The sequence below is a fragment of the Triturus cristatus genome, chromosome 5_2 (assembly GCF_964204655.1).
Source record: "Triturus cristatus chromosome 5_2, aTriCri1.1, whole genome shotgun sequence".
NCBI classification, from domain to species: domain Eukaryota; kingdom Metazoa; phylum Chordata; class Amphibia; order Caudata; family Salamandridae; genus Triturus; species Triturus cristatus.
Window position 1 is genome coordinate 22,871,839 of NC_140588.1, and position 22,633 is coordinate 22,894,471.

At 46.8% G+C, this 22,633-nt stretch overlaps 1 protein-coding gene across 2 annotated transcripts in view; it reads right to left on the bottom strand.

Annotated features, from left to right (window-relative positions):
- SLC9A3 (solute carrier family 9 member A3) overlaps positions 1-22,633 on the bottom strand; it is an 840,704-nt gene that overhangs the window by 508,862 nt on the left and 309,209 nt on the right. For both annotated transcript variants that reach the window (XM_085606775.1, XM_085606776.1), the window contains exon 2: positions 13,919-14,221. In XM_085606775.1, coding sequence (XP_085462901.1) covers positions 13,919-14,221 — 303 coding nt within the window. The remainder of the gene's footprint in view (positions 1-13,918; positions 14,222-22,633) is intronic.

Below are 22,633 nucleotides of genomic sequence, written 5' to 3' on the forward strand. Positions count from 1 at the left end.
AGATATCGACCACTTTTTGACTCGGTATTCTGCCTCCCAAATTCTACATAAGGCTCTTAAGGTGTACACTTTATTAAATGCGATTTGTTTGTTCTTCTTCCAGGTTGACGTAGGGGAAAATGCAGGGAGACGGGAAGGTAAGGAGAGAGGAAGAGAGGTGAGGTTAGGAAGCTGTCTAATTGTCTTAGGAAATGTGCTACCAAGCAATGCAAGAGATCAAGTGTAAAGCTTCATTGTTGTTCTTATAAGCAGTAGTCATTGGTCTTTAAGATCTGAGTTGATTGTGCAGCTTTCTTCAAACTCTACTGGAGCCTGGAGGATGAGTCGGGCCCAGCGGTGACTTTGGGGGCATTGTCTGGGCTCTGCCTGACCTGGGGTTGCCCTGAGGTCCCCTTTTGCTTGTTAAGGAAGAGGCAGGCTCGACCCAGGTGATTTTGGGATGCAGTTCGGCAACCAGGAGCTTGACATAGTTGCTACAAAGCCTATGGACTGGGAAAAGGCCTGAACTTGGTGGGCACCTGCAGAAAATGTTTGCCCACTCCCCCAGACCATGTCTGTGCATTAAAGGGATGTTGGGGCATTCAGGGCACAGGTCTGCACCCAACGATGGACCAGAAAGTGGGGCCTGCTGCCCAATACAGTCACCATGTTGCAGGTTGTTGCTGGTGCTTTGGAAGTGGACTGGACAGCTTGGGGCCTGGCTGGGCATGAGCTGAGGAGGGTTGGACCACCTCTTTTGGCTGAAGATCAGCCCTGGGCCTCTGAGGAGTGCTTTAATTTGAGGTTACCCTGCAAGAAAGCCGGCGGTGAGTCAGATGATGGGCAAACCTAAAGCGCAGGGCCCTGGTCTGTCCGTGCAGAAGCAAGGGGCACCCCCAATGGAGGGACTTCCGCCTGGGGCTGGTAAGAAGTGTGTTTCACCTGCTCTACAACCGACATTGGACAAGATTCTTGTGGCCATTGCTGACTCCAAAGACACTTTGCAGACACAGATAGGTACTCTGACAACGGAGTTAGGCCTTCTTAGAGCTGACCACCACAAGTTTGCGAATGAAGTCAAAAAGATGGATGTACATGTTGGGGAACTCCAGCCAGCACAGCAGGCCCAGCAGCAACAAGTAGCAGATCTCACCAAGTGAGTGAGGATCTTGGAGAATAGAGAAGAGGACACTGAGGGCCACAATTGGTGCTACAATGTGTGGATCACGGGTCTGCCTGAGAGTACAGAGGGCAATGATATGGTTGTCTATTTAGAAAATTGGATGAGAATCCAATTGTTCCCTACTGAACTTTCTCCTCTCTTTGCACTCGAGCGTGATAACAGAGTCCCTGCGAGGCCCCTGGCTCTGGGAAGGCCACAGAGACCAGTGGTGGCCATATTGTTGCATTACTGTGATCAAAATACCCTGCTTCAGACAACACGTATTGGCGGCCCCTTTTGAATTTATAATGCGGCTATGACAATGTTCCTGGACTTCACTGCAACAGTGCAGGCTAAAAGAGTATCCTTCTTGGAGGTTAAATTGCAGATGCAGGAAGCAGGAGTGCGGTACTCCCTCTTGTGCCCTGTTAAAGTGCGGGTCTCGTTGGACGGAAACACCCACATCTTCCTAATCCCCATGGACACTTGGGAGTGGATGGATCATTACTGAGCAGAGAACATGAGTGGAGATGATTCCACGGCAAGGCCTCTCCCTCGACGATGGCTGAGAAGGGAGCAGCGTGACCTGGCCCACCTGAACTGTGACACAAAACTGATGAAAGCTCAGACAGACAACTGGCAGTGACTGGGATTACCCACGGCAGGCCCCTGGACTCAGATGATGGGCCACACCTGGATGGGTGTTCTGAAGTATATGCCTCGGATGACACCACTGTCAGCAAACTAAGTATGCCCCAAGTGACTCCACAGATGGCTTAGAACTTGCTTTGATTTCCATGCCACATGTTGGTAAGATGGCTCCATGGGAAAGGGATAGCGTGGTATGGACTGCATGGTACCTACACACCAGGGAGAGACTACACCGGAAAGTGGCAGGAGTAGACTCTGGGATTCCACTATGGGACAGTGGAACATGCCTTTCTGTCATGTGTTGATCTCCCCTGGCACCTCTGGAACATTGGGGCATATTTACAGGCTGATGCATCAGCATCGATGTGTCAGATTTCTTGCGCCTGCCTCAACTGCCTTAACAACGCCATAAAAATGCTCTGTATGTACAATACAGTGCTCCATGGCACATGATTCATGGATCCATCAGAAATTCTGACTCATTTTTTGGTGCTAAAGTGACGCATTGTTGGAGATGGTTGTAAGACGATGCAACTCCAGCAATGAGTCAGAACACAGAGGCGAGTCCAATGATAAAAGCCCTGTGTCAATCCTTACGCCTGGTTTGAGAAGGCATAGGGATTTTGATGCAGAGAAGTCGTAGAGTGATGCACTGAAAAGTTGTAAATTTCACTATCAATTCTATGCGGCTTTCAACATGAGAACGCCTAACCTGCGTGCATTATACCTGGTGCAGGTATAATGTGACACAGGCCTGCATAAACTGACGCATTGGGCCCAAAGCACAAGTTTGTAAATATGGAGCAGTGTGGAGCAATAAATGCGCCACCGCTGCATAAAAAAAATGATGTTGCAGCAGCGCTAACTACTTGTAAATATACCTCATTGTTGTTTATCTGCAGGTCCCTGCCTGTAACATGATTGCTTGCTGACTTTGTGGCTGCAGCTTGTTGATGTATGTGGGTTTGCCTGCATGTTGCTTGCTTTTCGAACATTGAATCTATGCGCTGTTGGATGTGACTAGTTGCCAAACACGGCTTGGATGATGGACTTGTGATTTGTGGACAAGTGACCGCTTACACTAAGATTAGGAAGTGGATTACTTGAAAGTGTTGTCTCTGCCTTCTGTGATAAGTGCAGTTTTGAGGATTGATTGCCTGATACAACGCCGCATATATGACTTGCCCTGAGGAAGCCTTCTTGATGAGTTGAAAAGTGTTACTTGTGTGTGTGAACTTTGAAGAAAAACACAATTAAAGAACGGATACATATCAGAAGGACCTACTAGTCTGATTTCTTCAATACTTTTGTAAACATTGTGTCCCTTGAAAGTACTTTTGTACTTTGTTGCCTCACATTCATATGTTTAACGTTTATAATGTGTGACCAATGAGCAGCTGGTCATTGGAGGTGGGCAACTGGTGCCTCAACAAGAGTGACAACTTCAGGTGGTGCAGCACTGATTTCCCTGGCTGCCATCATTTGTTCAAAATGTTGCTTGCTTTACCTTTGTTGGGTGTGTAGATGCGAATGGCCGGATGGGAAGTTGTTGGGGTAGAGTGGATTTTTTGCACACTGCCTTAGAGGCTCAACATGCACCCACTCACACACCCCTATCCACTAACTAGTGGATAATGGTTACATGATGCACACGTCATTCTTCATGCCTAGGTTTGGGTGGCTGGCCATTGCTAAGCTGTTCTGGGGTTCGGGATTTGAGGTATGTTTATTTGTTGTTTGGGTTCTAGGACTGCCTTATCCACTTATCATGAGTCAATGCACATGGGGTGGGGTGGAGGGTGTGGAGGGCTCAGATACTGGGACCATTTTATGGCAATGGCTGCAAACTACATAGAATTTAAGCTGTTGACTTGGAATTTCAGGAGCATGGAGTCAGTGGCCAGGCGACACAAGATACATGTTCCTGTAAAGCAGGGCAGTACACATCGCGCTCTTACAAAAGACGCACCTTACTATCGTTGAAATACACCATCTTCGAGGCGCTGGAGGGGGCAGGTGAACACCACGGGCTATTCTTCCTTTTCTCAGGGTGCCCTGATCTGGATTCGGTCAGGTGGCCCCTTTGAGGACACCCAGGTCAGGATTGGTGGATGACAGATATGTCTTTGTGTTTGAGAGACTGGACGGTAAACTATTGGCAATTGAGTGCCTTTATGCTACTAACCAGGACCAGTTATCATTCCTTATTTGGCTGTCAGCGCAACTATGTCTGCTCCCTGGAGGAGACATGATCATTGGGGGGTACCGTGACTGTGTGGTGGATACTATCCTAGATTGCTCTACTCTACCACTGTCAGGGGAACCAGTATATAGGACTGTGAAGGGGTGTATCAACTGAATGGACAAGTAGAGGATGGAGGATGTTTGGAGGACACAGCACGGTATGGAAAGGGATTACTTCTTTTATTCTGGTCTATACGCCTTTCATATCAGGTTCAATAAATTTCTGTGTTCCGCTCCCCTGTGATAGTCTGTCCACCACACCCAGTACCTTGGCCACACTGTCTCAGATCATAGCCTGCTATCAGTGGGACTGCGGCTGGGGTAGCCTCAGCTGGCGAGCCCCACAGTGGGCTCATTCTCGGTACCCTGGAGTATGATGCATATCGAGAGCAGCTTCTAGGTCATCTTAAACTATTCTGAACATAACTCGGGCTTGGCCTCTGACTGCCTCAGGCCTTTAAGGTGGTTAGGTTACCAGAGGATATTGAATGGGCACAACAGTGGGAGTGTGGAGTGACTTCACTGAAAACTGATGTCATTGGATGGGATAATACATAGACTGGTCTTACTGTACCAACCCTGCCTCGAAGGTGTGGTTGGGGGAGGCCAAGGACCTATATAGTGTTATATTGGAGAGGCTTACGTGTCATAGCCTTAAAGTTTATGTTGCTAGGGCCCTTGTTTGTGAGGGAATGGCTGGTATACTATTGGCCTGGCTAGTGCAACCCGGACCAGAGGGGCCTTGCTTACGTGTTCGGCCCTGCAAGATGAGAGGCATGTGTATTCCCAAGTAGATATTAGCGACGCCTTTTGGGATTACTATACTGCATTATATGAGGGGCAACCTGAGGGGCCTGGAGAGACTATGGACGCTTTCCTGTCCCCTCTGACATTGCAGAGTCTTGCCCCAGTTGCTGTGGAGTAGCTGGGCAATCCAATCAAGGTCCCAAAAACTAAAGGTGCCATTAGAGACATGGCCAAGGGGAAGGCGCCAAGACCTTACAGCTTACTGTCAGATTTGTATCCCATATACTGGCCCTGCGATTGGCTGCCATATATACTACGGTGCTGGAGAAGCGTGAACTCCTAGCTACCACCAGGGTTTCTTTGGTTATTCCAATCCCTATCGGCAGCTGTCCATGCTGAACATGGATTTTAGGATCTTAAGCAACATTCTGCCAATGCACTTACTCTTGCATATGCAAGCTTTGATCCACCCAGACCAATGTGGTTTGATTTCACAGTGTACTACTTCTCTTAATCTGCGCGGCTTGTATTCTGTGTTACTTGCTCCTCAGGGGGAAAGGGGAGACCAGGTGAACCTGGTGTCCGTTGACCTCGAAAAGGCATTTGACATACATAGTTGGGCCTACCTGGAAGCGGTTATGTTCAAGGTGAAGTCTGTGTCCAGCTCCCTCACCTTATATCAAGGTGCCAGACAGGGGTGCCCCCTGTTCCCACTCTTGTTTGCTCTTGCTATATAGCCATTGAGACACGTATCTTTTCAATGCTGCTGGACTGGAGCAGGACTGAGACTTTGGTGCCAGGAGTTTGCTAGGCCCCTTCCACTTTCCACTAATGTGGGATCAAAATGTATCATAAGCTGGAGGATTTGGGGGCAATTTGGGGGTGGTGTTATGCTCCTTGCGGGGATACGTGGCCTTTTCGAGATCATGGAGGCTCACTATTATGGCAAGGATTGAGTTAGCCAAGATGATCATGTTGTCCCGGTTGCTTTATTATTTCACTAACTTTCCTGGTTTTCCTCTTGCATGGTTTTGGCAGCTGGAGACTAACCAGGATATCCTTGGACACACTCCGGGTGGCCCATACTTGAAGGGGCCCTAGAGGTGCCGTATTTTGAATTGTATTTTCTGTCTGCCATCTGCTGTGGATCACACAGTGGCTGGACAGTGCAAACCTGGCCGAATTGGCACCCCTTGGGACTGTGCCTAACCAGGGAATGATACTGTCTCAGCTTTTAAAAAAGGATGTCTGGTAGGGTGAGGGATGGCTTGCTCCTGGCCACGGTGTTTCGCTTTTGGAGGCGTTGTGCCTCGTAGATGCTGGGGTGTCTGTTGTACATCCCTGCCCTCCTCTTGCTGAGGGTCCCACATGGGCACCCTCCACATTTTTCCCAGCAGCAAACCTGATGGGCTAGGTGGAAGTGGAACTGGTAATGGTGGGTGACTGCTACAAGATGTCCACACTAATGCCTCAAGGCATCCTTATTTATGTGCATGGCTCACCCCTGGACAGTTCCTTACATATGAGATGTTAACTCTGAGTTCTATGGCACTTTGGGATGCGGGGCTGGATGAACCCTGGACCTATGGGACTCGATCCACAAGGGTAAAATGAACTCAAAATCTAACTTTACGACTTTCAGTGTTCACAAAGGGCAGTTACTACTCGTAAATGCCCTTTGTGAATACTGAAAGTCATAAAGTTCAACTTTTGGTATTCACAAAGGGCATTTCGAATAATAAATGACCTTTGTAAATATCAATTGTCATAAAGTTCTACTTTCGTCTCAGTTTACCTTTGTGAATTGGGCCAATATGTCTTGCATTTATTATTGTCCCTGAGAAAGTGTAGACACCTTGCTCCACCAAAGCTGTGGTCAGATCACCTGCCATATCAGGAGTTTCCTCCTATCTGTTTAACTGGTTTTTTTGCGTTCCCATGATGATGATTCAGAAAATGGGCACTGTAGGAAGGTGGAATCGGACTGCATGGTTACCCCCACTTTTTTCCTGGTGTTTTGCTGGTTTTTGACTAGTCTGACTGGGATCCTGCTCATCAGGACCCCAGTTTATCTGCTTTCTCGCTAAATTGATTGCATTTACTTTAGGTACACTCCAGATTGGATTCTGGGGTACCCTTATAAGTCCCTAGTATATGGTATACTATGTACCCAGGGTATAGGTATCCCAGAGACCTCCCAGGGGCTGCAGCATGTATTGGGCCACCCCTGAAAGACCATTCAAAATGACACCACAGGTCTGCTACAGCAGCTTGTGTAAGCTGGTGCATGCACCTCTTACTTAGATATAGGTTCACTATATCTATCCATATCACTGCACATATAAACCTATCAGTCACCCCTATGGCAGGCCTTATCAATCCTGAAGGCAGGGTGCTGGGTTTTATGTGAGAGGGTGCACCTGCATGAGCAGAGCCCCTCTGCAGCCTTCGGAACCTATATTCCAGGGTTGTTTGTGATGCAGCCAACCATATACTCTTAAGTGCATTATAACCTCGCGGTAAATGCTAACTTTAAAACGGCTTCAAGGAAACATGTCGTGTTTGGTGTCAAACACCTTGGAATCATACCTCCCCACCAGTAACTGGTGGGGGAGGTATGATTCCACCCTCCTAGAAGGAGAAATATGACAAAACCGGTACACCGGGTACCAGCTTTCTCGACCCTGGCATCACAAGATGGATGCTGCCAGCCACAGACATGAGTCTGTCCTCCTGCTGCTGGATGAAACTCCGGCAGGGGAAGGCTTGACAATAGGATTCCTGTTACAGGGAGGTGTGACCACCTCCCAGACAGGCTTTAGTGTATTTGGACTGGGTGGGTGCACTCTGAGAGTGCTTTGATGTCTGCAATGGGGGCACATTTGGTGTCCCTGTGCATAGTCCAGCTCAAACCGGTTGCAGGAGACATTTGCTCCTGCTCTGGCGTAAAACTGGACAAAGGACATGGGTGTAGCCACCCCTCTGTCCTGACCCTCCCATAGGTGGGTCTGCAGACTTTGTCCCACCCCTTCCTTGGGTATAAACTAGGAACCCCTGACTACAGGACTATAGATATTACCTGGACTAAACTCTCCTACAGAAACCAAGTACATCGACGATCTGCACAACGCTGGACGACTGAAGAATCTCCCTTGGAGTAAAGGAGTTACTTCCCTGCTAAGCAGGCACCTAAACGCATCTGACCGGTTTGCATCTACAAAGCTCCTAAAGGACTCTGAAGATTTCTGCAACACAGGAGGTGGGTTCCCGTGGTCTCTGAGGTTGATCTGGGCTCTCAGCTATTCTGAGGCCTGTATCCCTCGTGGGGACCGTGCAACCTGAACCCCTGTGCATCATGTACTTTTGCAGCAGCATATGCTTTCCGGCAACCCCTGAGACTGTGCTTTGGGCTACTTATAGTCCTGACCCCGAGCAGTGTTTCCACTGAAGATTTCCGGCCTATCCTTCACGAGTGATCCGTGGGCTGGTATTTTGTGATTCCTCTCGAGGACTCTTCGCGATCCGTTGACCTGTGGGTCCCTGTGAAGGTAACTTTAACTTTCCGTGGGATTTCCTGGTTGCTCCAGACGTGCCCTGGCTCTCCATTGCTTGGAGAGTCCCCAGGACCTTGCTGGTCCTCACCGAAGCTGATTTCCTCTGACCAAGTGGGTTGCAGTTGCCAAGGCTTGTTGGGGTTCAATCCGGACACTGACCCCCCAGCACTCAACATCCTTTGTGGGATAGCCCAACGTCTCCTGGTCCCCGTGGCTGCAGAGTCAAGCTTCACCTCTTCTCACCTGAAACACCCGACATCGGTGGGCATTCGTCTACGGAGCCCCTGGTCACCCTGAATTGACCCAGACTCTGTCCCCTCTGCTTTCAGGTTCTTCTCAGCTCTGATCCAGGCTTGGATCACACCCGACACTTTTCATCTTCCCAGCAGCAGCACTTCTTTGCATCACGCCATTGAAATCAACGAGCGTCTCCAACACCACTTGACCCCTATGCACCCAGCTCCTCTGGGATAGGTAACACGGGTACCTCGGAACTCTCAAGGGTGCTGGCCTTAGAACCTTCTATGTTCCAAAGGGTTTGCTTGAACTCCTCTCCTAAGTGTCCTTAATCTTTAAAATTCCAACCGCGACTTTCACATAGAGTTGTACGGAGCTCACGTCTGTGTTCTCACACTACACCCGTCCTCCGTGGGTCCCCTGTGTCACTACCTTGAGTGGTTCCTTGGTGTCCCCACGATTATACGTGCTCTAGGCACTGTGTCTAGTCAAGTCGTGGTTGTTATACCCTTTTCTTAGTATATGGTTCGGTCTCCCCCTGGAGCCCGCTGTGTATTGTGCTATTCACTGTTGTTCTAGTGATTTAATATTGTGCGCTTTGTTCTCTAATCTCATAAAGAGATTAGTAGAGAGTGTTTAGTAATAAATACATACATTTTATATATACCTTGTATGGTTCTCCTTTCATTTGGTCATTCAGGAGGTTATATACTGATAAAACAAGCTCCTTTACATTCCTTCGAGACTTAGCCTGAAGGCTGCTCTCCATAGCTACCACTATGATAGCTTTCAATAAAGGTTGTCTTTAACCTAATCATCAATAAGGGTTGTTTGGACTGGTACAAGGTGCCCACTTTAATTAGTGGTCAACATATACCAGGCCAACGTCTCACATCACCGCGATGGAATGCCAAGAACAGTTCCTGCACGGCATGGACTGAAAAGTCCATGCTGTGCAGGAACAGGGGTGCATGCAGACAGGGGGGCACATGTTGTGCCCCCCTGTGTGCATGCCCATGTGGTGCGGGCACAGGGGGTCCTGCAGGGGCCCCTTTGTTTCCTCTCTGCTATGGTGTTCATGGAGGAGGAACCTGCCAAGCATATTGCGGCCTCCTGAGTGCTGCACCACCACCAGGGATCGGCAGTTCCCTCAACGATGTGGCGGGGCTATGGCGGTGTGACCACCCTAGTCATAATAGGGTGGTCGGGAGACCACCACTGCCGCCTTCCCCATGAGTCTGGCAGTCCCTGGACTGCCAGACTCGTAATAGGGCCCCTAGCGAAATGGTTTTATAGTGCCATCAAAGGGATGGTACGGAAGCCATTGGCTGCCCACAGACTGAAAGGGTGGAGTATTAGGAAGGGAAATAGGAAAGGATACTGGCTTACCCATAGAGGGCATCCCAGAATTCTCGTTTTGATGTAATCCAATTTAATTACAACTATGAAACCTACCTCACCCCAAAGAAAATCACCGTGATATATGGGGGAGAGGCCAGACGCTACCCCCATTGTGCTCTGGCGGAGGCGGATTTCTGCCACATCACCTGGTCATGCACAGGAGTATTGGGCCTCTGTGGTGCAGAAGTTAAATTAAATGCTTGGCTGCACTGTGCCATGCACCTTGGAGGTGTGCCTGCTGGAATACTTCTCCATCCAAAACCCAAGAAAGGGGGGAGTCGTTTTCTAGATTTAGCACTTAGGGGCTTATACACTGGTATGCATGCAGGGGGGCACATGGTGGCCCCCCCTGTGTGCATGCACACCTTTTCCTGCACAGCATGGACTTAACAGCCCATTCCGTACAGGAACTTATATTGGTGTTCCCATTGCAGTGCCTTTTTCAAACCCATGGGAACACCAAAGGACCACCCGCCAGACCAGGAGAAATCTCCCAAACTGGCGGGTGGCCGGAAGTCGACATGGCGATGCAGAAGCAGGATGGTGGCATGCCTCCCATATACTAGCTAGGAGGCAGATTGCCATGAAGTGGAACACGGTGGCTTGCCTTATGGTGTTCAGGTGAGAGACCAATGTTAAGAAATTGCCATGGGCAGAGGATCAAGCACTCCATAGGGAGGAGGCTTGGGGGGTTATAGAGAAGGTTTATTGTTTCTTCTAAAATCCATGACTATGGTTATGTTCCTTCGATTGTATCCTTTTTAGTATTTAAATTAATATACACATCTACTTTAGTTTTATAAATTGGTGTTGAATTTCCTCCAAGTTGTGTCAATTAAATTGCCACTCTACCAGGACTGAGCTAAGTATTTATTATTGTGAATCCAAGGACCATCCTTGGGGTATTGTAAGAGTATTACATAGAGAGGCCTAACCCCCATCACTAGATAATACTCCACTTTCCTACAACCGGAGTCACCTTTGGCTGTACAGAACACAAGGGAGCACTCTATGCAGACAGTGTCCTTCAGACCCTCACCAACACTCTTACCTCATTTTCAGCCCTACTCAATAAGCAAGACACTTTTGGCCTGGTGTCGGGGTTTAAGGTAAACATGCAAAAATCACGGATCCTGGCTCTCCATACCCCTTGGGAGAAACAGGCTGCCTTGCAAGGACAATGCCCCTACTCCTGAGATAACCACTATATTACCTACTTAGGCATACAACATCTGCTCAATGGTGGAGCATACAGTGGACCAAAACTACAACTACTCTGACCTACTGCAGGCAGCTAGCAGGGATTTCCAGAATTGGCAAATTGGGGAACTTTGATAAATAGGCCATACAGCAGTGCTGAAGATGACCCTACTATCGAAAATATTATATACCATGCAGGTGCTCCCCCGACAACCACCCCGGGCATTCTCTCTCTGATGCCACAGTTCATAGAAGGGTTTATCTGGAAGGGAAAGAAAGCCCAAATTCCGAAGCTTAAACAGTATGTCCCCACATCTGAGTGAGGCCTGGGGATTCCCTCCCTCAAAAACGGCTATAGAGCAACCCAACTGCACTACTTGGTAGAATGGCATCGCAAGACCTCTGAGAAGCAATGGTGTTTTATGGACCAATCAGTGCTTGGCATTCATGTGTGGAAGACTCCCTGGCTGCCCAAAAGCCACATATCATGGGAGCATATAGCTCACAAGTGATGCCGGCCACTATGATGGCCGGGGACGATGCAGCTCACTGGGCCTGAAGTCTATACTCTATCCAATGACTCCTATATAAGGCAACCAGAGTTTCCGTCAGCCAGGGATGGCAGTGACTTCCTTGCCTTGCTAGTTCATGAACTGCAAGGGTATAGGGGACCTTTTCAATCGGCATGGTTCACAGTCCTCTGAAAAATTACAGAGGGACTACAGCCTGCCAGGGAGGAAAACTTTGCACTACATGCATATACTCCACCAAGCGACAAAATCTGAGATAAAAGAGCCAGCAGCCTGGCCACTAACTACCTTTGAGAATTGGATGATAACCAAATCTGATGTCAAACATTTGTTCTTGAACCTCTACAAACTACTACTAAAAGAGACCCCATATTTGCGTACAGCTGCCCAAAAGAGATGGGAGAAAGAGTTAGAACACCCACTAACAGACAAGGAATGGGGGTATATATTTTACCGCACATGCGTGACTGCAACCAGTGCTGCGAGAAGGAAAGCCATGATTGAGGTAACACATTACTGGTACTACATGCCTGCCTGGATCCATATTTGGTGCCCAAATAAATCCCTAGGGTGCTGGAGGAGCTACCAATCGCCCAGCATCCTTATGTATCTCTAATGGAACTGTCTAAAGCGTCTGCCTTATTGGTCAGTCGTACTCAGCAGCATCAACACAATACTTCACACAGAAATCGCCCCTTTCCCAGCTTACATCCTATCGGGACTACCCAATACACTTACATTTCCACTACGCCTGTCCTGAGGAAGAGCGATGGTCTTGCCCCGGCCGCGGCCAGGCAGGTTATTTTGGCACTATGTGGCAGAGATACAGTTTCAGATTATGGAGCATGGCTACATCGTCTTTGGAACCTACTGGGGATGGATAAGGATTCAGCAACACTAGAGTCAAAAGAGGCTTCATTTGACATAGCATGGGGGCCATGTATCGATTTTCTTCAACAAGAATACAGAGAACTCAGACGCCCCAGATACTTAAGAGTTCTCTCCGTCTCACCACCAGGGACACCACTGCATAGACAAAACTACTACTTTTGAGAGCGGTAGTAGGCACATGGGGGGTATAAGATGTATTTTGCCAGGTCACCCTGAACTGGGTCATGAACCTTTGTACACTGTAAACGATGGAAAGCGGTGTGGAAGGGAATGTTTGGGGAATATGGGGAAGTTTAGGACCCCTGTTTAGGAGAGGGGCTTTGTTCCTGTATTTGTTTGTTTTCCTTAATACGCCACCATGCATATCATGTCCACTGGCCATTGGCTGTAGGTGGCCCTTCAGTGTATGCCAATACACAGATTTAAACCTAAAATGTCAATGATGCTGATTTCCCTCCTACAAAGATGATTATTAACCCTTTACGAATGTGGAAGTCTAGCCTCCCTGGAACACCAAACAGAAAGCAGCACAATTAAAACTACCACCAGTAAATGCACATTAAGGCCATGATTTACTAATGCTTTGTTCTGGGTTTGCATTACTTTTCTAATGCAAATCCTAAGCAAAGTGTTATGCTGGGATTTATTATCCAAAGTAAATCAGTATTTGCATTGTATAGTTTCTCAAAGTAACGCACATTTGTGCTAATCACTACTTTGTGTTACTTTGAGTCAAAGTGGCATTCCATGGGTGGTACAAAGGCATTCCCATGCAGCCACCGATGGGTTCTGATGCAAATGCCTATCTACAAACATTCATAGACATGGATTTGTGCCAAAATCTTATGCCTCCTTGAGGCAGTAGTAGGGAAGAGAAATATTTTTATTTCTCATCTTTTGTCCTTCTGTGCATGCACTCTGCATTGTACAGCACACATTCAAAGCAGGAGAAGTGTTAAAGGATAGTTTTGGAGGATAGTTTTGGTACTGGAATGGTCCCCTTTCAGTACAAAAACTATTTGTCACAGAATGCACACACTCTTGCACTGTAGTGCAAGGGTGTGTTTGCTGGTGCATGGCAGCCTAAAGTGCGCTAGTGGAAGGAGAGAGGAAAATAGTGCCATACCTTCGGAGATATGGCACTGTTTTGCTGTCTCACTGTCACACAATACAGCACAGCAACTTTAGTTGCTGCAGTGCATTATGAGACTTTTTCCTAAATCTGGGCCTCAATATGAAATGCTTCACTTATGTTATACATGTATGCAAACTTAAAATAGTACTCATTGCAATAAATGATAACTTGAAGAATGTTTTCTTACCCATTGCTCCTGTCAAGTAAACTCCATAGAGAGACAAGCCTGTTGTAGCAGCATTCCATACTGTTCCAACCACTGCATATAGAAGTATTGTGCCAAGGTTTCCAAAAAATAATCTGTTTGGCATGAAATATCCAGCATCTAACACAATGGGTGGCAGAAGGTAAAAGAAAAATACAGTAGGTGTTAAAGTGAAGGAGGCGATGTGGTCCGCTGCCCAAACAATGCCACCAAGGAGAATGCCAAGCACGATGAGCAGAGCGCTTTCTGGAACGACCGATGTGACTTTGTGTGATAAGTGGAATACTGTAAAGGAGACAAAAACAGTTAAAAGAATTAGAAAGCAAATTCCTTATATTTAATTCTGTCAGATTGTCAATAATTCTGCAGGAGCTGTTTTCAGTGAAGGCTGGTGCATATAAGTGCTAATTGCTGCAAAACTTAAATGAAGCACTTTAATGACTTTTTTCCCCATTTGTTGATATGATAATACAGTTCGCCTCCTTGTTGTGTCATTGTTTAAAACTGAGAGATCTTAGTAGCCAAATGTATAGTTCCGGAGTAGTTTGAGAGGGTTGGGTTCATTTGGGCTTATTCACAAAGGTAAATTTATATGAGTAAATGTATTCACATGTAAATCGATTTCTGCATCCAGGTGTAAATCTATACTTTTGTTGTAGTCACCATTTTGGACCACATGTTTACACCTAAATGTAGTCTTACTAAAGTCCACCCTGTTAGTTCAGGGGGTTGAGACATCTAAAACTGCATTTACATGTGTAAAGTTACTGTTACACTCAGGCATCTACTCACAGACACACTGAGAGACTCACACACCCACTCATAGACCCATTCAGAGATTCATGAACCCCCTTAGACCGAATGAGATACTCATGCACCCGCTCAGCCCACTCAGGGGTCATGCACCCACTCACAGACCCACTCAGGCACTCATGCATTTGCTCACAGACCCAATAGGAAACTCAAACACCTCCTCACATACCCACTAAGAGACACACCCACTCACAAACTGACTCAGACACTACCATACCCACTCACAGACCCACACAGACACTCATGCGCCCACTCATAGACCCTCTCAGAGATTCATGCACCCACTCATAGACCCACTTGGACACTCATGAACCCACTCATAGACTGACTAGAGACTCATGCACACACTCACATACCCACTCACAGACTCACATACCCACTCACAGACCCAGTTAGAGACTTATGAATCCACTCACAGAACTGCTCAGACTCATGCACCAGCTCACAGACCCACTGAAGCTCTCATGCACCCACTCATGAACTCACTCAGAGACACACACACATACTCACAGACCTACTCAGACAGTCCCACACCAAGTCACAGACCCACTCAGACATGCATACACCAATTCATAGACCTACTCAGAGACTCATGCGCCAACTCACAGACCCACAAAGAGACTCACACACCCACTCACAGACCCAGATGCACATGTACCCACTCACAAACCTACTCAGAGACTCACATACCTACTCACGGACCCACTCAGATGCTCACACACCCACTCAGTGACCCACTCAGAGACTCATGCACCAACACACAGACCCGCTCAGACTCATGCACCCACTCACAGACCCATTCAGAGACTCATTCACCCACTCACAGACCCACTCAGAGACTCATGCATCCACTCACAAACCCACTCAGAGATTCAAACACCCACTTATAGACCCAATCAGACACTCTCACATCTACTCACAGACACTCAGACACTCATGCACCCACTCACAGACCCACTCAGAGACTCACGTACACACTCACAGACCCACTAAGAGACTCACGCACCCACTCACAGATCTACTCAGACACTCACAGACCCACTCAGGCACTTAGGAACCCACTCATTAACTCACTCAGACACTCAAATACACACCTACTCACAGACCTGCTCATACACTCCTGCACCCACTCACAGACCCATTCGGACATGCATACACCTCATAGACCCACCAAGAGACTCACACATCCACTCACAGACCCAGATACACATGCACCCACTCAGAGACTCACTCATAGACTCACATACCGACTCACAGATGCACTAAGAAACTCACACGCCCACTCAGAGACTCACACATTCACTCAAGACCCACTCAGACACACTCACTCACTCACAGATCCACTCAGAGACTCACACACCCACTCCAAGACATACTCAGCCACTCACGTACTCACCCTGTCACCCATTCAGAGACTCATCTATCCATTCACAGACCCTCTCAGATACTCATGAACCCTCTCACAGACCCACTCAGACTCATGCCCCATCTCTCATACCCACTCATAGACTCATTCACCCACTCACGGACCCCCTCATATACTCAAGCACCCACTCACAAACTCACTTAGATACTCATGCCTCTGCCAGTATCCAGACATGAGATCAAAGGTACTGAGATATACGCATGCCTCTATTCTGTCAATTGGTTCATCTGCTCTAGGGATTGGGTGTGCATCAGTTTTTGTCACAACATTGAGGCCCTATAGTCCACATAAAACATAATTTATTTCTTCTTACCCTTGGAGTGAGGTTTGGTGACTAAGCCAGCTGGGATAGCCCAGGGGCTTTCTGAGGGTTCAATGACACCCAGTTGCAGCATCTTGCTTACTTCAGCTTGGATGCTCTCTCTGACATTGTCAAACTGCCTGCAAATTTTATTTTTGACAGGGAGGCTGTCAAAAAGTGTCCACATCATGGGTACACCAGCTATTCTGACCAGGGGTCAGAGAGAAGAACTCAGCATTCTGACTTAGGACTTGCCAGCAGTCAGCCTGTTGTTGGTCATTTAGGGTGTTTGATAGGACCACTCCATCCACAGACCCATCTTTGGGATTGCTGGAGAGGAGATCATGGAGAGGTTCACTCTCAGCTTCCTGTACCTCATCTGTGACCAAGAGCATGGTCATATCAGCTCTGCCATAACAGGGCTTAAGCAGACTCTCCAGGATTTTCTGATTTGCAAAAATCATTTTGCGCAATCTGAAGTTTTGTAAAAAGACAGCCCTTTTTACAAAACCGCCGGTGAAATTTAAAGACAATGCGATCTGATGTATTTTTGTATTTGACGAGGCTGAAAAAGGGTCGTGAATACATGAGTGACAGATATTGTTGCCTCTCAATACCCAACTTTTTGTAAATGGCGACATCTTGTACTCATCTTTTGGGTGTACACCGTAAATTCATGATAACTATGTGGGAAAAAATAGATTTCTCTAACAACAACAAAATCTTCCCCCTTGAGTACATATAATAATGCAGAATCCCCAGCAGAGTATGACTGTTTTTAATTGGGGCTGTAGCACAGGTGTCTACTATCTTGCTGGTCCTGTCAGATCCTGCTTATGGAACCTTCAGTCTTATTTGTATGTACACACATAATTTGCTAGTGTAGAGAAATAATGTCCCTGGCTACGTACCTGGCTACCATCCTAAACCATGAAGTATTGGAATAATTCTCCAAGTGCAAATGAACCATGGGGACACACGCATATGAAATAGATTAGTAGTATTGGAATAATTCACAAGACCATTTTTTAACCTTTCATAACAACTGTTACTTTTTAATCAATATAAATGAAAACGATTTCCAAAATTAATAATTTGGACTTATGATCTGGATTCAGTATGGGGTTGGTATCATGATTTCAGGGTTGCTATAAGCCCTCATCCCAGCCGTGATGTCTCGAGAGTAAAAGACCAGCTGGAGAACTACTCCTGTTTAGCAAACACATTCCATTTATTGCCTCTGGAAAATATGCATTATTTAACTAATTTCATGGTGAATCAGAGCATGATTCCACCAGTCATAAAAAACGATTTATCCTGCAGACTAGTAATAATATAAGTTATACGCAAGTATGAACCAGCACATCTGCAAGTTCCTGAGATCCATATTTTGCTAATATTGTTGGAAGAAGCATTCTCTCTCCTTGTCAGTCAAAGACAACCATGAGCTGCATTTTCTTCTACTCATTTATCCACCTCGATTTAAAAGCTGCACATATATGAAACAGCATTTGCTCAACCAGGTCCTTGGTGAGGGTGATTTGCTTGTGCTGTGTGGGTAGTGCTGCCACCAGGTTGCAAAGGCCTTGCGGGTCCTTATGTGGACCGAGCAATGGGGAACTGCCTGTGTCGTCATTATTGCGTTTGTCGTTTATTATACTTACCACTCGAATGCTTGCCTAAAGGAAGGCAGAAGTCCTAGAAGGAGCCGCTGATGTAGTGTTGGTGGCAGCCATGTTTGTGGTTGAAGGGTGTGTGTGAGTTAGATAGTGTCAGTGGAATGAGCTATGCCTGCAGTTTTAGTGGCGCTGGTGTGTTAAGAGTGTTGTGCTGACATCTGTCAGGTTGCCATCAGCGGCTGTTTGCTGGTTAAATTACATTTCGTGATAAGAAACTCTGTGTTAAGTAAATGCGCGCAACTTGAGTGACAATAGTGCACCGTAATGTCTGCCACTTGAGACATCACATCAAGCGGCATGAGCACTGCCAGTGAGCTGAGAGACATTTGCATGGTCAAGGTTCTCAAGCGAAGTCTGCTGCTTGAGCGACATTGGCACGCAGGCTACTTCCGGGTCGATGCATCATCTTCCACTCCAGGGGGTTTGTGTGTTGAGGCACCTGCACGTCAGGACCTTGCGCTCTCTGCAGATCAAGTGAGTCACATTTGCATGTTGATGACTCACTGTTTCACTCAGTAATTGATGGAATGGAGGTTTGCTTGTTGAACGTGGCTGCTACATCACACGTATACAGAGTTAAGCCGAATGTCGATTGTTTAAGTGACGTTGGTGCTTAAAAGGGTTTGCTCAGCATCTGCACGCTTCATTGAAACGACCCACATCTCCATGATCTGGGGTGTCTCCATGGTCAGGGGTGTCTCTGAGGTTTCCCTGTGCTATTGTTCTTGTTTTAACCTTTGCTGCAGAATGTTACCACAAAGGATAATATAGCAAAACAACACGCCCAGACACTTTAAACATGCCTATTTCAAAGTGAAATACTCTGCTAAAACAGTTTCCATTGATTTAAGGCTGGAAAGGAATGATCACATGTAAAATAAAGTGCCGCAATAATGCTGCAAAATTTCCATTTATGTGCCGCTTAATTTTCTTTTTTGTGCGGCTATATTTGCAAATCTATGCCAGAATATCCTTGGGATTCTGCTTAAGGTGGTTGCCATGTATCAACTTTTTGGGATGCTTGCAACTACCAAGGTCCACCAGATAGATGACCTCCCCTTTCTTTTTAAAGACAGGGTAGGGCCTACTCCGCTTATGTTGGAGGGTCCTTGGGGCCACAGGCTCCATACACATAACTTCTGCCCTGGTTTCAATTGTGCCAAAGTAGCCTTATGGTCATACCACTGCTTTTGAAGCCCTTGGCTGGCCTGAAGGTTTTGGTTTGCTTTCTCAATGTACTCATCCATCCTGGAGCGAAGGCTAAGCACATAGTCCACTATGACTTGTTTTGGCTCTTTGAGAGTCTTCTCCCATCCCTCCTTGAAAAGACTCAGGGGACCTCTGACAGAAGTTCTAAGGGTGGAAACCCCACTCCCTTCTATGGCACTTCCCTGTAGGCAAAAAACAAGCATGGAATTAGGACATCCAATCTCCTTCTAGGTTTTTCAGGTAGTCCACCAATCATTCCTTTCAATATCTGGTTGAATCTCTCCACCAGGCCATTGGTTTATGGGTGGTATGTTGTGGTGAACCTGTAATTCACTCCACACTCCTCCCACATGTGTTTGAAGTATGCAACTATGAAGTTTGTTACTCTGTCTTATACTACCGCCTTAGGAAACCCAACCCTGGTAAAGACTCCAAGGAGAGCTTTTGTCACCACTGGAGAAGTGGTGGCCCTTGAGGGAATAGCTTCAGGATACCTGGTGTCATGATCCACTGCCACCAGAATATATTTGTTTCCTGAGACTGTTGGAGGGTCAAAGGGGCCAACAATGTCAGTCCCTACCCTTTCAAAGGGTACCCCAACCACTGGAAGCGGAATTAAGGGGACCTCCTGCCTCACCACTGGTACACAGGACTGACAAAAGTCCTTCACCTTCTGAGACATCTTTGGTGAGTAGAAGTGATTGACCAATCTACTCCACATTTTATACTGCCCAAAGTGCCCAGCTGAGGGGATTTTATGGGCCAAAGTGAAGAGAAACTTTCTATAACTCTGAGACACTACCACTCTCCTGTTTGCACCAGGTTTGGGGTCTCTGGCATCAGTGTATAGAAGCCCATCCTCCTAATAGACCATGTGGGTGCCAATGATATCACCCTTGTCATATGCAGCAGCTTGCTGCCTCAGGCTTTCAAGATTAGACAGGTGTCTTGTCCCTGGCACAGATCCATTCTAGAGTGTCCCCATGGGCCCAATAGATCTGCCTGGTAAGGCCCAACCTCTTCAGGGTCAGTCTCTTTGAGAATGAATAACAAGTCTTCTTCCTGAGAAGAGGGTGTCTGACTTGGCATCTGTTTAGAAGATAGTCCCCCAGTCATCCTGCCCTTTCTCTTGGAGGACTGGTCCATTCTCTTAGTATCCAGCACCTCTCTTTCACCCAGAGCTTGGCTCTGTGCTCTTGTGGTTACAAAACCTATTCTGAGAGACCTACCATGCTTCCATGGGTCTTCAGTTCGATTCCGAATCATCTCCAAGCAGACAATCTACATGAACCGTTGGGGACACAACTACCTCCTTTTGTCCAACTACTCTCCCCAGTCCACAGTGACCATAGCCATGGGATGGACTGTGGTGATACTGTTAGCATTGGTGACTGGATGGAACTTTACAATCAGGTACTGATCTGAGTGAACCATTTGCTGGGTCACCATGGTGACACTAGCCTGAGTATCTCTCAAGGCCGTTATTCTAGATCCATTAATCTTGGGAAACTGTCTGTATTTTTCATATTAGCTGGCCAGGCAGCACAGACTAAGCCTACCTCTCCCCGAAAGACTAATGCTGCCTCAGTGGGGTCACTTACATGGCCAGGCTACACCTGGGATCCCATCTGGATGTTAGCAACTGTGGATACTGCAGATGGACTAGTGACATTTTTCATGATTTACAGATAGGGTCTCCAGTTTGGTGTCCTACTGCCTTACAATCATGACATCAAGCCTTGTTGGGATCCCAGTTTTTCCCCTGGTACCCACCCTTAGACTGTGAAGTGACTCTGGGCCCACCCTCCTGAGAAGGTTTTTGGGGGCCTGGAGAATCCTCTTTGTTATTTTTATGGCTACCCTCTTTCTCTTTGGGGGGACTTTTGGCTTCTTTCTTTTGGTCTCTCCCACCAGTGTTAGTTTTGGTGATCTTTATTTTGATCCCAGTGGTCTGCCTTCTTACCTAATTCTTGAAGAGAAAGTGGACCTAGGTCTAACAAGAATTTATGTGGTTTTTCTTGGTGACAAATACTCAAATGTTTCTCCTTCCTTATCAAATTATACAATCCATCAAAACAGGATTGGCCTTGGGTTTTCTTGGCCTCCCTGAATCTGATCCTATACTCCTCAGTGCTGAATCCAAAGCCCTCAATGAGGCTCCCCTTCCTGAGGTCTTGCAATGTTGAACCTTTTGAATTAGGTGTTAGGAGGCTATCCCTGCACTTTCCTGAGAACATGTCCCACGATAGCACTCCACAGCCTCCTGTGGATCTGTCTACCAAGACATGCTCTTTCAAATCCAAGAACGACTTAGTGATATCATCACCCTCAAAGAACTTAGATAAAATCCCTTTGGGTTTTTGAAGTCAACAAAGTCTACCTCCCCAGGTATTATTTAACTTCCCTCAGAGATGGGTCGTAGGCCCAACTCAGCTCTTTCTAGTTCTATGGCCCGGAGTTTAGCCTGTAAGGATATCCTTCTGGCCAGTTTCTGAAGATCTGCATCTTCAGTCACTCCCTCATCTTGAATACTACTAGGGTTGCACCCCCCAGTGGTGTTGCTATCTGAAGGGGTAGTGATGGAGTGAGAGTCCTCTTCCTCTGCTTCTTGGGACTCATCCTCCTTTTCCCCATTGGGAGAAGTTGGATTTGCCCAGGCCCTGTCATTTTATGCCAGCAACTGCTGTAGATGGTCTTTTGTGGGCCTAGGGCCCATGGCAATTTTCTATGATTTGCACAAATCTTTAAGTTGGGAAACTTTCAGGAGTGCATAGGGGGCCAGGTTGAGCTCCTGGCTGGTCCATGGAGTTTCAGACATGGTTTTTAAAGTAGTTGGGATCTTATTAAGGACTTAAAGAAATTGCAAAAGGACTGATGAGGCCTATCTACTTTACAGACTTTCAATTTTCTAAACAGTGGGGAACTTAACCAAGGCCCTAACACTAGTTTAAGAAATTCGGAAAAAAACATGAAAATCGATAAAAATTCTAACTAAAGGCAATTTGGGATTTCCTCTTGTGAAATCAATTATTAATCAAGTGGTGCAACAAATGTCAAAGTTGTGCACCACCAATGTATAAAGCTGGCTTTGTATATGATATACCACTAGGTGGTAATTATATGCACAGAGTCCAGGGGTACTCCAAAAGTGTACAGTGCTCAGTGCTTTATTAGCGGTAGTGTGGGCAAGCAGCCTTAGGCATAACACAGAGGAGTGTAAGACATTAATTGCACACAAATTATCAATAATGGACAAAAGAGTAAAAAAA